Source organism: Entelurus aequoreus, linkage group LG05 (assembly GCF_033978785.1).
Source record: "Entelurus aequoreus isolate RoL-2023_Sb linkage group LG05, RoL_Eaeq_v1.1, whole genome shotgun sequence".
NCBI lineage: Eukaryota > Metazoa > Chordata > Actinopteri > Syngnathiformes > Syngnathidae > Entelurus > Entelurus aequoreus.
Genome location: NC_084735.1, coordinates 35,230,603 through 35,246,663, shown reverse-complemented (window position 1 = coordinate 35,246,663; position 16,061 = coordinate 35,230,603). Strand labels below are relative to the sequence as shown.

Sequence of the window (16,061 nt, the reverse complement as noted above, 5' to 3'; positions counted from 1 at the left end):
GTAGTAACGGTAAATGAGTTACTGAATATAAAAAATAACGCGTTAAATGATAAATAAATGATAAATGGGTTATACTTGTATAGCGCTTTTCTACCTTCAAGGTACTCAAAGCGCTTTGACAGTATTTCCACATTTACCCATTCACACACACATTCACACACTGATGGCGGGAGCTGCCATGCAAGGCGCTAACCAGCAGCCATCAGAGGCAAAGGGTGAAGTGTCTTGCCCAAGGACACAACGGACGTGACTAGGAAGGTAGAAGGTGGGAATTGAACCCCAGTAACCAGCAAGACTCCGATTGCTGGCACAGCCACTCTACCAACTTTGCTACGCCGTCCCTCGTTAAAGTACTAGTTACCGCCGAAACTAACGGCGTTCCAGTAACGCGTTACTCCCAACACTGGTTATCAGATAAGTCATACTGGAAATATGCAAAAATTGGAAAGAGATGTGCTGTTTATCATTAGCAATCCTTATGTAAGTCAATAACACATATGCTTGACTTTTATTATGTATTCGAAATCATAAATAAATAGCCAACAATTGATTCAGCAGATCGAGGGTCCTCTGTTGTTTTCATTATACTCTCTAAAAACATCCAGAAACTGCCAATAATATTCCATTTACATGTCGTGACCTGAAAATTAAGCAAATATGCGAGTGATATTGTGGTGGTAAAGAAGGAGCTGAGCCGGAAGGCAAAGCTCTCAATTTTTACGGTTGATCTATGTTCCCATCCTCACCTATGATCATGAGCTTTGGGTTATGACCAAAAGGACAAGATCACGGGTACAGGCGGCCGAAATGAGCTTCCTCTGTCGGGTAGCGGGGCTCTCCCTTAGAGATAGGGTGAAAAGCTCTGTCATTCGGGAGGAGCTCAAAGTAAAGCCGCTTTCCTCCTCCACATCGAGAGGAGCCAGATGAGGTGGTTCGGGCATCTGGTCCGGATACCACCCGGACGCCTCCCTGGGGAGGTGTTTAGGGCATACTTGCCAACCCTCCCGGTTTTACCGGGAGACTCCCGGTATTCAGCGCCTCTCCCGATAACCTCCCGGCAGAAATGTTCTCCCGACAAACTCCCGGTATTCAGCCGGAGCTGGAGGCCATGCCCCCTCCAGCTCAATGCGGACCTGAGTGGGGACAGCCTGTTCTCACGTCCGCTTTCCCACAATATAAACAGCTTGCCTGCCCAATGACGTCATAACATCTACGGCTTTTAGAGAGTGCAGTGCACAACTGCGCACACAACAAGGAGACGAAGCAGAAGAACGAGGAAGTTACAGACATGGCGACGCCGTCGACGAGCAAGATGAAGAAATACGCTTGCAAGTTCCAAAACGAATGGAAACAAGAATTTCAGTTCATCCAGGACAGTTCGAAGGGGAAGGGTAACTTGCCTGTACATTTTGTAGAACAGACTTCTCCATTGAACACGGTGGCCGAAATGATATACTCATTCATGAACGGAGAAGTTAAACAGGACAATACTGCCATCTACTGGATAGCCTTCGGAACACTGAAATTCAAGTATTTATTTTATTTATATGTATAATAAAATAAATATAATATATATATATATATATATATATATATATATATATATATATATATATATATATATATAAATAGCTAGAATTCACTGAAAGTCAAGTATTTCATACATATACAGTATATATATATTTATATATATGAAATACTTGAGTTGGTAAATGATAATAAATGATAAATGGGTTATACTTGTATAGTGCTTTTCTACCTTCAAGGTACTCAAAGCGCTTTGACAGTATTTCCACATTCACCCATTCACACACACATTCACACACTGATGGCGGGAGCTGCCATGCAAGGCGCTAACCAGCAGCCATCAGGAGCAAGGGTGAAGTGTCTTGCCCAAGGACACAACGGACGTGACTAGGATGGTAGAAGGTGGGGATTGAACCCCAGTAACCAGCAACCCTCCGATTGCTGGCCCGGCCACTCTACCAACTTCGCCACACCGTAAATATACTCCCCTATTAACCACGCCCTTAACCACGCCACGCCCCCCGCCCCACCCCGACCACGCCCCTCCCAACCCCCACCTCCCGGTATCTGAGGTCTCAAGGTTGGCAATTATGGTTTGGGGCACGTCCGACCAGTAAGAGGCCACGGGGAAGACCCAAGGCACATTTGAAAGACTATGTCTCCCGGCTGTCTTGGGAGCGCCTCTGGATCCCCCGGGAGGAGCTGGACGAAGTAGCTGGGAGAGGGAAGTCTAGGCTTCTCTGCTTAGGCTGCTGCCCCCGCGACCCTACCTCTAATGAGCGGATGAAAATAGATGGATGGATCAGTGATATTGTTATTATAAACACTAATGCAGACAGACTATTTTGGCAGCGCATTGATAGCAGTGAGCTAATGCTAGCTTTCTTATTATTGCACACTGAGCCGGCGGCTGCTTTTGCTTCCTCCCAAGCTTTCTAAAAGTAAATTCTAGATTATAATTTATGCAGCTCTCACCTGGTAGTAGAAAAATGTGGCCATGGTCTGAGAGGCTGGTCGACTTTGAAATCCCAGAGATGGCAAAATAGAGTGGAAATATTACAGTGAGTGTTTGTTTTATTCTGGTTTGTTATTGTTAGTTTGTGTGCTTACCACATAGCAATTCTGCGGATGCTAGTGTCACAATTAAACTGCATCCATCACTCAGCTTCTAATACGTATTGCTCATCCTCTTTGTGTTCGGGCTCAAAAATATAAGGTCCTGGATCATAATTTTTCCAAAAGTAATAGTTGTTGGCGCTCACAAAGTCTGCTTGATTAGCCTTGTTGTTGATAGGGAAGGGATCTTTGGTTCTTAGCGCGACGTCACGCGATCACGTGACTGGCTTCTTCATTATCTCTCAAAATGGCTCGGGAATCTCTGTGAAATGTATACTATTTTGATCATATCTAGTTATTCGCAAACTTTGGAAGTCTGTTGGTGTCATAAATCAGACATAATATGATATTGAAGCTATTATCATATTATGATAATAGCTTCAATATCGAGTCAATCAATCAATCAATGTTTATTTATATAGCCCTAAATCACAAGTGTCTCAAAGGGCTGTACAAGCCACAACGACATCCTCGGTACAGAGCCCACATACGGGCAAGGAAAACTCACCCCAGTGGGACGCCAATGTGAATGACTATGAGAAACCTTGGAGAGGACCGCTTATGTGGGTAACCCCCCCCCCCCCCTCTCAACTTGTTATTCCATTCTACTGGTACTTTAAAGACATACTGGATCCAGGGACTTATTTCCTGAGTTTGTAAACAATTACAAAACGACAAAAGTTTTGTAATAATAAAAAGTATTGATTTGATCGCTGTACTATTGATCATATACGGATATTATACTTGGTATCATTTCTCTCAATATTTGTTTCGATCGCCCACCTTTGTTTACACTCAAGAGCTCTAGCTTGCGCTTAGCGGTTAGCATTAGGGGTGTGGGAAAAAATTGATTCGAATTCGAATCGCGATTCTCACATTGTGCGATTCAGAATCGATTCTCATTTGTAAAAAATCTATTTTTTTAAATGTTTTTTTTTTTTTTTTTTTTTTTTTTAATTAATCAATCCAACAAAACAATACACAGCAATACCATAACAATGCAATCCAATTCCAAAACCAAACCCGACCCAGCAACACTCAGAACTGCAATAAACAGAGCAATTGAGAGGAGACACAAACACGACACAGAACAAACCAAAAGTAGTGAAACAAAAATGAATATTATCAACAACAGTATCAATATTAGTTACAATTTCAACATAGCAGTGATTAAAAATCCCTCATTGACATTATCATTAGACATTTATTGAAGTGGCATAAAACACTGAAAGTGATTGTTCCTATAACCCCTTTGTTTCAAATGTTTGTTCCACTTGTGGCGCGGGCATCTTGTCTGACTCACACCATACACCGCCTTCCTTGTCACGTATTCTTCCTTTTCCCGCTTTCCATCCACTAATTCAAACTGATCCAGCAGCGCAATTGAAGATTGTTTTATTTACAATAATCAAGTAACAGAATAGTCGGGAAACAAAATAAATGGTAGCTTATATAAAGCTGAGGTCTACAGACAGGTGAGGTCTACAGACAGGTGAGGTCAAAGACGGTATGCTGGTGCCCGACTGTCAATCACGCGCCCAGCGCACTCCTGCCCCTTATAGGCCTGCGTGGGAACTTTTCACCACCTGCAAACGGTGCACACTGACATACACAAATCAATCACTCAAAAATAACAATATAAACATAGATTCAAGTATGGCTCTCTATTTGGCTCCTACACACCGGCCCCTGATTGATCTTTACAGACTCAATCACATTCATTAATTTAATGCAAAAAAAAGGAGCCTATTCCATAATAAACAAACAAAAGGCAAAGCCTTGAGAGAAAATAAAGTATATACATTACGTCCCTTGTGCGTGTCTTGTGGTCTGGTCTCCATGACTGACCAGTCAGCCCTCAGCCTCCAGGACGCGGCACAGCTTGGTGATAGGCCTTTCGATGACTGAAGTCTTTGTTTGGAGCTTGACTGACCGGACCAGGCCTCCTCCATCTGGCCGAGTCTCCAGTATTCTGCCCAATGGCCAGGAGCCCCGTGGGGCTGTGGGGTCGACCACCAGGACCACATCTCCTGGCTGCAGGTTGTTCCTCACTTGGGTCCATTTTTGTCTTTCCTGCAGAAGCGCCAGATACTCCCTTGTCCATCTGTGCCAGAAAAGGTCAGCCATATACTGGACCTGTTTCCAGCGGCGCCTGGCGTAGAGATCCCTTTTCTCGAAGGTGCCAGGGGGAATGATGGGTTGAGTTTTTAGAAGGAGAATGTGGTTTGGGGTCAGCGGCTCTAAGTCCTGTGGATCTGGGGAGACTGTGGAGAGGGGACGACTGTTGAGGATTGCCTCTGCCTCGCAAAAGATGGTGTGCAGGCCCTCATCATCAATGATTTGTTGGTGGAGAGTAGAGTTGAGTACCTGTCTGACAGACCTGATGAGCCTCTCCCAGACTCCACCGTGGTGGGAGGCTGCGGGTGGATTGAATGTCCACTGAATTCCCTCAGAGAGAAGGGAGCCTTGGATTTTCCGGTCATCTAGTGAACTCAGGGCCTTTTTGAGCTCAGCTTGAGCTCCCACCAGGTTAGTGCCATTGTCGGATCGAATGTGCTTAACTTGTCCTCTCCTACAGACAAACCTCCTTATAGCATGGATGCATGAGTCAGTATCTAGTGTGTAGGCTACCTCCAAATGCACCGCTCTACTGCTCATACAGGTAAAGAGGGCCCCATACCTTTTGACTAGGCTCCTCCCTCTTTTAACTGTGATTGGGCCAAAGTAGTCTAACCCGACATTAGTAAAGGGAGGGAGGTCAGGGAGGATTCTCTCTTGGGGTAAACTTGCCATTTTTTGCTCTCCTGTTTTTCCTCTCACACGTCGACACACAACACACTTTGAAATCACCTTTCTGGCTGCGGAGTTTCCCTTTACCACCCAGTATTTCTTTCGGAGCTCAGAAAGCATGTGGTTCCTACCACTGTGTCCAGTGTGTTCGTGAATGTGTCTCAGGATGAGAGTTGAGATATGAGCATCTTTGGGGAGGATACAGGGGTGCTTGGCTTCCTCAGGCATTGCAGATCTATGCAACCTACCCCCTACCCTTAACATGCCTTCATCTAGCATGGGATCTAACCTGCTGATGTTGCTGCTCTTACGAACACTAGATGAAGCCGTTTTGAGTGTTGCCATCTCCACAGGGAATGATTGTCTTTGGACATGGATGATCACTGACTTTTCGGCCTGCGAGACATCTTCCACTGTGAGGCGCTGTCCACCAAGTGTGGACCTGAAAGTTTTAAGTTCCTTGTTCACGTTGTAACTGTGTGAACGGGTGGCAGTTTGACCTGAGAGGAGTTCCTTTTTCCTTTTAGCAAGCAAGCTTAGAATGTTCTTCATCTTCAGATACCATGCCACTGCTCTAAGGAGCTTTTTCCAGTTTGAAAAGAAGGAAAGCAGCTGGTTTGTGGGGGTTTCAGTGTTTACCACTGTAGTGAAGACAGTAGTGTTCTTTCTGACTTCTGGGTCATCCTGTAACACTGACTTGGAGCCCCATGCTTCCTGTGCAGGCCACCTTTCCTCTGCTTTCCATAAGAAGTCAGGAGCATGTATCCATCTCCTTTGCTGCATGAACCTGCCAGTACTCAGTCCTCTGGAGGCATCGTCAGCTGGATTGTCCTTACTGCCCACATACTTCCATTGAGACAGGTCTGTGTTGTCACGAATGAGTGAGACTCTGTTGGCCACGTAGGTCTTAAACCGTGCCTGGTCATTTTGGAGGTATTTGAGGACAGTTTGACTGTCTGTCCAGAAGATGGAGGGCTGCAGGCCTGGGTGTAATTCCTTCCTGAGCATTTTGTCCACCTTTACAGAGAGTACAGCAGCAGCCAGCTCTAGTCGTGGGATTGTGATTTGTTTAAGTGGGGGGACTCTGGACTTTCCGAGAAGAAATGCAACATGCACAACTCTCTGAGGGCCGACCTGCCTAATGTAGCTCACTGTGCCATAGCCCCCTTCACTGGCATCTGCGAAATGATGCAGTTGAACAGATGTAGGTGTTCCCCAGGCCATAGGCTTAAAGCAACGTGTCACGCTAAAACATTTGAGGCCCTCCAGGCTTTTGGTCCAATCCACCCACTTATCCCTCAGATCTTGGGGTAAGGGCTCGTCCCATCCAAAGCGCTTTTGACAGAGCACCTGTAGCAACTGCTTGGCTGGGAGGATTAGAGGGGCCAGAAAGCCGAGTGGGTCATATATGGAGCTCACAACAGAAAGGATACCTCTGCGGGTGTGTGGCTTGTCCATGATGTTGATGTTGAACTGGAAGGTGTCAGAGTTCACACACCACTGTAAACCCAAAGCCCTTTCTATGGGGAGGCTATCCTTGTCGAGGTCTAGAGTTCTAACTTCCCTAGCCTTCTGCTCTTGGGGAATGGAAGCTAGGACTGCTCTATTGTTGCTAACCCACTGGGTAAGCTGAAACCCCCCCTTACTGCATAATGCAGTAAGGTCTTTCACCAGCTGTTTAGCTTCTGGTTCTGTGGACACTGACTTTACACAGTCATCTACATAAAAGTTGTGTCGGATGGTGTCAGCTATCTGAGGAGGAAAACTATCTTGGTGGTCATTGGCAGTCTTTCTTAAGGCATAACTTGCACAACTTGGGGAGGACACTGCCCCAAATATGTGCACTAACATACGGTACTCCTTTGGGCTCAGACTAGTGTCTCCTTGTGGCCACCACAAGAAGCGCAAGTAATCTACCTGAGACCTGTCGACTCTGACCTGATAGAACATCGACTTGATGTCCGCCATGACCCCAATGGGTTCCTTCCTGAATCTTAAAAGGACACCTATCAAAGAGTTTGTCAGGTCAGGACCCTGCAGTAGCTCTGTGTTGAGGGACACACCTTTGTAGGTGGCTGCACAGTCAAAGACCACCCTGAGTTTCTTCTTTTTGGGGTGGTACACTCCGTGGTGTGGTACGTACCAAACATTTGTCTGGCTGAGTTCCTCCTCTGGCACCTCCTCAGCATAGTTGTTTTGCAGAATGTCATTGAGATATGCAATGTACTCCTGTTTGAATTGCTGGTTCCTTTCCATTTTTCTTTTCAAGCTTTGGAGGCGCTGTTTGGCACTTGGACGATTGTTGGGCAGGTTGACCGTGAGCTTTCTGAAGGGTAATTTCAGGCTGTAGTGTCCGTCCTGTAGGACTGCCTCTTTGGCTATCTCTAAAAACTGTTTGTCTTCTACTGACAGCTCAGTCTTTTCTTCTGACACTACCTCACTGAACTCCAGATTATACTGGGAAATCAGAAGCTCCTCCAGATTTGCAACTGAAATTCTGTTCACAGTCGCACTCACTGCCTCACTATTCCCCCATCTAAATGGCCCATTAACCACCCATCCCAATAATGTTCTCACTGCATGTGGACCCCCACCATGACTATTTATAACCTCCCATGGCTCTAACAGTTTTGGAGCATTTGTGCCTATCAACAGCTCCACCTTTGAACTGATGCTCGGGAGTATAACGTTGCCTAAATATGGCCATGGTGCTATGTCTTCCTGTTTGGGGATGCTGCATGTGGTGACTGGCATTTCTTTCTGTGTAAAGACAACAGGAAGAGGTAGGAAATGATTGCTGTCCAGTGCAGAAACTTCCAGCCCTGCTACCATGTGAGTTGGGACAGACTTTTCCTGAATCATGGTCCTTAGTAGGATATGGGTCTTTACTCCCTTTATGTTCAACTGGGACATAAGCTGTTCAGAACAGAAGCTAGCGGAGGATCCAGGGTCAAGGAGAGCATAAACTGAGAGGACCTGGCTGCCCTTCCCGGCCTTAACTTTGACTGGGACAATGGACAGAACACTCTCTTGGTCCCCGGCCCCTATATGGCCACATAGCTCTGGTCCTGCGCTGCTTACATTTCTAGAGTGCTTTTCTACCTCTTTCGATATTTTGTCTTTCCTATCATAATGTAAGACACTTGGGTGAGATTTTTTACACAGTCTACATGTCTGACGACTTGGACAAACAGAACTCCTGTGCCCTATTAAAAGACAGGCAAAGCACATGCCCTGGCTCTTTAGGAAACTAAGCTTGTCTCTGTGCTTCTTCTTAATGAACAGTCTACACAACTCTAGTGGGTGTTTGTTTTTACAAAGTGGACAAATGGGCTCTGAGTCAGACTCTGGCTTGGATTCCATTGGGCTAATAGTAATACTCGTGGCAAAACTACTACCAGCTGACTTTGAGTGTTGTGGATTTACAGAGGGTCTAGCGTTAGCCTTTCCTATGGCTGACTGCTCCTGTACCCTTAGCTCTCCAAAGACTGGATGGGCTGCCACACGAGCTTGCTTTTCTATAAAGCTAACCAGGTCTAAAACCCTTACCCTGTGGTTGTGCTCTTCCTGCTGCTCATAAGCTTTGTTGCGCCATTTCTCCTTCAGCTTGAAGGGCAACTTAAACGCAATGTTTCTCATATTGGCCACTGTGTCCAGTTCGTCCATGTACTCCGTCTCCTCCATGGCATTACAGCAGCTCCTGAGGAACATGGCGTACTCCTGCAAGGATTTGGAATCCTCTGCCTTAATTTGAGGCCAGGTCTGGACCTTATCTAGGTAAGCACAGGCAATTTTAAAGTCATGACCAAAGTTCTCTTTTAATAACCTTTTGGCTTTCTGGTAGCCTCTGTCTGGTGACATATATTCACAACTTTTGATTAGCTTTTGAGCATGGCCCTTTGTGTACTGGATGAGAAACTGCAACCTGTCCCTGTCATTGTCCGTTTTACTTTCGACCATGTGTTCAAAGGAATGGATGAATGACTTGTACTCCAAGATTTTTCCATCAAAGAAGGGAACACTTCCTTGTGGGAGGGTGGACAGAAGCTGCTGTTTCACAAGAATCTTAGTCAGTTCATTTTGGGCTTCCAGAATTTTGATCAGCTGATTGTTCTGTGTTGAGCTGGGGGTGGCTTGTTGAGTTTGGAACTGGAAACTGGCAGGCACAGCTTGGTGAACAGGGGCCTGCTGGGGATAGAGACCGGCAGGCTGACAAGGGGCCTGCAGAGGTACAACTGGGACCTGCTGCGGTTGAGTTGGGGCCTGCTGAGGTTGGAAGCTGGCAGGTGGAACTTGGGGTATAGATGCATCGAACAGAGTAGTGGGGAACTGCATCTGAACTCCTTCCTTGGGCCTAACCACTGGGCTTCCCACAGGTGAACCACACCTTGATGGATCAAATGCTACCCCTGTAACCGCTGCTCTCTGATCTGCACCATGCACCTCTAAACCTTCTACTTCCCTCAAGTAGTTAATTTTAGCATTAGCCGCCTCTATTTCTGTTTTTAACCCCAAAGCCTCTCTTTTTTTCCTGCACATTAACTCCTGTTCTTCAATATTATACTTTTCCTGCAACCTTGCTGCCCTGGCTGTCAAAGCAACCTTTTCCGCCTCCGCTCTAATCCGCAATGATGAAGAGGAATTATTGGATGACTGTCCTGAACTGGAGGACTTGACTGATGCCTCCCTGGTTGACACTATGCCTGGGTGACCAGTTAGTTCATGCCTATATAGGCTGCCCGCCTCCTCTAAATTGTCCTTAAAATGACCAGTTATTAAATCTCTGTCTTTAAATATAACAATGTCCTCGGGTGGAGGAGCACAGGTGTGGGTTGAGGGGTTTTCAAGATCTGATATCCATCGGGACACCTCAACTTCAAAGGCATCTATAAGAGCAATTTTAGGCTGATACCATGTTTGGTCATCAGCCCTTCGCTCGTCTGGCTCTAAATTTTCAGAATATGATCTGTGCAGAGATTTAAACTCCATTAGGAATTCATTAAACTTGCTCATATTTATTTTCACTTCTTTTAAAGCCTCTGTATCCACCATCAAATTGCGCACAATGTTCATTCGCCTTGTTATGTGTGACATTTTGCCTATTCTGGCGGCGCGCACACGAGAAGCCTCCTGCGCAATAGTCGTCATTTCCCCTCCTTCGGTTGAATTATTAGTTGACATTTTCCTCTTTTAATCAACAAAAATCCTTCACTTGGTACATCAAAAAATGTTTACACTTCCAAGTGAATATAAAAGGGTCCAAAAATAGTCTTTATCCTTTTTGGGAATTAAATGTCCGTTCACGGGCCGTCGGGCGCGCGCGCGCAAGCCCGTCACCAAATGTTTGTAATGTAACTTTTAAAAATCATTACGCGGTGATCGCGGTCCCAAAAATAAACATTTCTTGCATGATAATGTCCAGAAAAACTCACTTGATATTACTATAGAGTCCTTTTAACGAATGAGTTTGATGGTTTATCACAAACCTTAATGAAAGAAGTCCTTTGTTCCTGCACCATGCGATTTGGCCTTGCTTCCTGCTTGGTGCGCAATCCTGTCGGCTGTACTTCCACAGCACGTCTTTGACATCTTGAAGTGGCATAAAACACTGAAAGTGATTGTTCCTATAACCCCTTTGTTTCAAATGTTTGTTCCACTTGTGGCGCGGGCATCTTGTCTGACTCACACCATACACCGCCTTCCTTGTCACGTATTCTTCCTTTTCCCGCTTTCCATCCACTAATTCAAACTGATCCAGCAGCGCAATTGAAGATTGTTTTATTTACAATAATCAAGTAACAGAATAGTCGGGAAACAAAATAAATGGTAGCTTATATAAAGCTGAGGTCTACAGACAGGTGAGGTCTACAGACAGGTGAGGTCAAAGACGGTATGCTGGTGCCCGACTGTCAATCACGCGCCCAGCGCACTCCTGCCCCTTATAGGCCTGCGTGGGAACTTTTCACCACCTGCAAACGGTGCACACTGACATACACAAATCAATCACTCAAAAATAACAATATAGACATAGATTCAAGTATGGCTCTCTATTTGGCTCCTACATTTATTTAAAAAAAAAGAAAGAACAATAGTGTCACAGTGGTTTACACTTGCATCGCATCTCATAAGCTTGACAACACACTGTGTCCAATATTTTCACTAAGATAAAATAAGTCATATTTTTGGGTCATTTAATAGTTATAACAAATTTACATTATTGCAATCAGTTGATAAAACATTGTCCTTTACAATTATAAAAGCTTTTTACAAAAATCTACTACTCTGCTTGCATGTCAGCAGACTGGGGTAGATCCTGCTTGTAATCCTATGTATTGAATGAATAGAGAATCCTTTTGAATCGGGAAAATATCGTTTTTGAATCGAGAATCGCGTTGAATCGAAAAAAAAAAGATTTTGAATCGAATCGTGACCCTAAGAACCGATATTGAATCGAATCGTGGGACACCCAAAGATTCGCAGCCCTAGTTAGCATATTGTCAATCAAAGGATTACGGACTTAAAAGTGTCTTTGTACTGTGGAAGAACGTTAGTCGCTAGCTAGGACGCTACGTTGCGTTGACGACGCGGTCGTTCTCTTGTCTTTTTCAAATTTGTGGGACATAGCTAGAATGTGTCATCAACATACAATATCACAATAGTATTAAAAGCTTTATTGTTGGCTAAGTCTATATAATTTATATTGTATATCGTCTATATTGTGCAATTCTAATTAAAATCTGTCCAGCTAGTTCTGGTGTGTTTTACTTAAAGGCCTACTGAAACCCACTACTACCGACCACGCAGTGTGTTAGTTTATATATCAATGATGAAATCTTAACATTGCAACACATGCCAATATGGCCGGGTTAACTTATAAAGTGCAATTTTAAATTTCCCGCCACACTTCCGGTTGAAAACGTCTAGATATAATGACGTATGCGCGTGATGTAAACGGTTGATAGAAGTATTGGTACCCCATTGAATACAATACAAAAAAGCTCTGTTTTCATTTCAAAATTCCACAGTATTCTGGACATCTGTGTTGGTGAATCTTTTGCAATTTGTTTAATGAAGAATGGAGACTGCAAAGAAGAAAGTTGTAGGTGGGATCGGTGTATTAGCGGCGGACTACAGCAACACAGCCAGGAGGACAGAGATGGATAGCAGACGCGCTAGCCACCGAACTCACCTTAACTTCCTCCGTCTCGCTGACCGCATCTGTGATCGGGTGAAGTCCTTCGTCGCACCGTCGATCGCTGGAACGCAGGTGAGCACGGGTGTTGATGAGCAGATGAGGGCTGGCTGGCGTAGGTGGATAGCTAATGTTTTTAGCATAGCTCTGTGAGGTCCGGTTGCTAAGTTAGCTTCAATGGCGTCGTTAGCAACAGCATTGTTAACCTTCGCCAGGCTGGAAAGCATTAACCGTGTATTTACATGTCCATGGTTTAATAGTATTGTTGATCTTCTGTCTATCCTTCCAGTCAGGGATTTATTTATTTTGTTTCTATATGCAGTTAAGCACGATGCTATTACGTTAGCTCCGTAGCTAAAGGGTTTCGTCGATGTATTGTCGTGGTGATAAAAGTCACTGTGAATATCCATTTCGTGTTCTCGACTCTCATTTTCAAGAGGATATAGTATCCTAGGGGGTTTAAAATACAAATCCGTGATCCACAATAGAAAAAGGAGAGAGTGTGGAATCCAATGAGCCAGCTTGTACCTAAGTTTCGTCACTTCCTGTCAATGAGAAAGGACGCAAAAGAGAAAGGCTCTGCTCTTGCTACCGGAGTTTTTTGTTAAATCTGAAGATTTTGACCACTGATTTGCGATCACAGCCACAAGAGAGTACCCTGGCATCTTCAATCTGATTTTGGTCAGTTGAGAGGCACTGGTACGCTGAAAGAAGGCGAGTTGAGAGAGCCGTTAGACTCAAGCCAAAGGCGCCTTGCCGCAGTTCAAAGCGGTTGCCTAGCAACCAAAAGCTACGGCGAGTTTACAGCTGTTTTAAAGTGATCCCGACGTCGCAGAGTGATATAAGTTGACAGGCTGACACCTCAAATTGATCTCTGAACGGCGCAAGATACGAAATTGTTGGAAAAAACAAGTTAAAATGCCGCAAGTCGCTAAAGAAGCAACTGCCGTTAAGACACAAGCAAGAGGCAGTGACGTCAGTGACTGCCGCGATGCGAAAAGGTAAAGGAAAGATTGAAATCCCGAAACCTTCGGGGTCAGCTGTTACAGAACACAACTGGGAACAAGATTTGAGGTTGGACACAGGACATGATGGGAATCAAGAAGTGATACTACAAATACTTGAAGAAATGAAAGAAATGAAAGAAGAAATGAAAGAAATGAAAGAATTGAAAGAATATCTAAGAAAAGTAACAACAGAACACCAACAAGATGTGAAAAGTCTGCAGGAAAATATAGAAAATCTGCAATCTCAGAACAACAGAAGAAATAATGAAGCCACTGAAATGGGCAAACGAATGAAGACCCTTCAAGAAGACAACAACATGTTGAGGAATATCATAGATGAAATGGATCAGGACAAACGAATGAATGATATCATCGTGACTGGGCACCGAATTAAACCAAGATCCTATGCGAAAGCTGTGAATAATGAAGGTGAACCAGATGAAATGGATATGATCTCAGCAGAACAGCAAGTGGTCAACTTTCTGCAATCAAAGGAAATTGAAATTGACATTATACCATCGAAACATGCATCCCACTGAACGGAAGAAACAACAACGCCACTCCAGTCGTGCTCGTGAAACTCGTAAACAGAAAATCTAAAATGGCATTGCTGAGACAGGGAAAGAAGCTGAAGGGAACAAATGTGTACATGAATGAGCATCTCACAAAACGCAATGCTGGAATCGCCAAGAAAGCACGCGACTTGAGAAGGCAGGGAAAAATCCAGGGAACTTGGAGCACCAACTGTAAAATCTACATCAAGCTGAATGGAGGTCCAGAAGCAAGAGTAATTGTTGTCCATGACATCAAGGACCTGGACAATTTTTAAAGTTTACACAGCTACCAAAACAACGATGATAATGGACTCTGACAGAAAACAAACACCCAAATTCAACATCGACACTACTATGTTCCAAGGGACGACTAAACAAGAGGACCTACATTCAGGATTGCATCCACCTACACTTATTGAGATTATTGAAACAACATCAAAGATTGTTGAACAAGAAAATATGGAACTAAAAAATGTCTGCAACAAAGATTACAAAAACCAGGATTTGGAAAATGATATAGATCCAGATACAAATTTTTTCTCCCACATCAGTAATAATTGTTTTTATTATACAGATGATCAATATAATAGCAACATTACATGCGATAACAAATTGTCAATTATTCATTTTAATAGCAGAAGCTTGTATGCAAACTACAACAACATTAAGAACTTTTTGGAACACATCAACGAACCATTCAAAGTGATGGCTGTCACAGAAACATGGATTGATGATAAAAAAGGAATAGATTTTGATCTGGAGGGATATGAACTAAACTACATCAACAGAACCAACAAAAATGGAGGAGGAGTAGCTGTGTACGTGATGAAGAACCTGAACTACAAAGTGGTAAAAAACATGTCATTTGCTATAGATAATATCTTAGAATGTATAACCATTGAAATATGTCAGGAAAAAAGCAAAAACATTTTCATCAGTTGTATATATAGATCACCTAAGTCAAGTATAGAAACATTTGAAGAATGGATCAAGGCTACTTACATGGATAATGGTCAAAGAATAATGTTCTTATGTGGTGACTTTAATATTGACTTATTGAACCCTTACAAGCAAAAGTCTATTGATGACTTCATTGATACAATGTACAGCATCAGTTTATATCCAAAAATCACAAAGCCAAGTAGAATCACAGCACACTGTGCCACGCTTATTGATAATATTTTTACCAATGAGTTTGACAATAACACTACAAGTGGTCTACTTATAACCGACGTTAGTGATCATCTGCCAGTTTTTACAATATATGATGGACACTACAAGAAGAAAATGGAAGACAAAAGGACATTTCGAAGACTGTGCACAGAGAAGAGGATGACTGCTTTCAAAATTGAGCTACAAAAGCAAGATTGGGACAATGTGTACAATGAAAAAGAGGTTGATGAAGCATATGAACATTTCTTAAACAAGTTCATAATACTTTTTGACAAACATTGTCCATGGATACAACTTAGTAATAAACAGAGAAAGAATAATCAACCATGGATGACAAAAGGATTAAAAAATGCTTGTAAGAAGAAGAATACACTATATAGAGAATTTATAGCACAAAGAACTATAGAGGCAGAAATTAAGTACAAAAAGTATAAAAACAAGTTAACAGAAATACTACGATCATGTAGAAAAGAATATTACAGTGAATTATTGGACAGGAACAAAAATAATATGAGAGCAACATGGGGCATCCTCAATAGCATTATTAAAAATGGCACAAAGAGGGACTACCCTCAATACTTTTTAGACGGAAATAAAAACAATGACAACATAAAGGAAGTAGTTGAAAGCTTCAATAATTATTTTGTAAATATTGGACCAAAATTGGAAGAAAGGATTCCAGACCCAGTTCCAATTGAGGAC

At 43.4% G+C, this 16,061-nt stretch overlaps 2 protein-coding genes across 2 annotated transcripts in view; one reads left to right on the top strand and one right to left on the bottom strand.

Moving 5' to 3' along the window:
* Nucleotides 1-16,061, top strand: part of mpzl2b (myelin protein zero-like 2b) — a 47,726-nt gene that overhangs the window by 17,976 nt on the left and 13,689 nt on the right. The window lies entirely within an intron of this gene.
* On the bottom strand, nucleotides 3,897-8,281 carry LOC133649726 (uncharacterized). Its single transcript, XM_062046382.1, has one exon. The coding sequence runs from the start codon at nucleotides 8,263-8,265 to the stop codon at nucleotides 4,495-4,497; it is 3,771 nt and encodes a 1,256-aa protein (XP_061902366.1). The 5' UTR covers nucleotides 8,266-8,281; the 3' UTR covers nucleotides 3,897-4,494.

Excerpts from the sequence above, each read along its gene's own strand:
- LOC133649726 (XM_062046382.1), bottom strand. The coding sequence starts at position 8,265 with ATGGTAGCAGGGCTGGAAGTTTCTGCACTGGACAGCAATCATTTCCTA.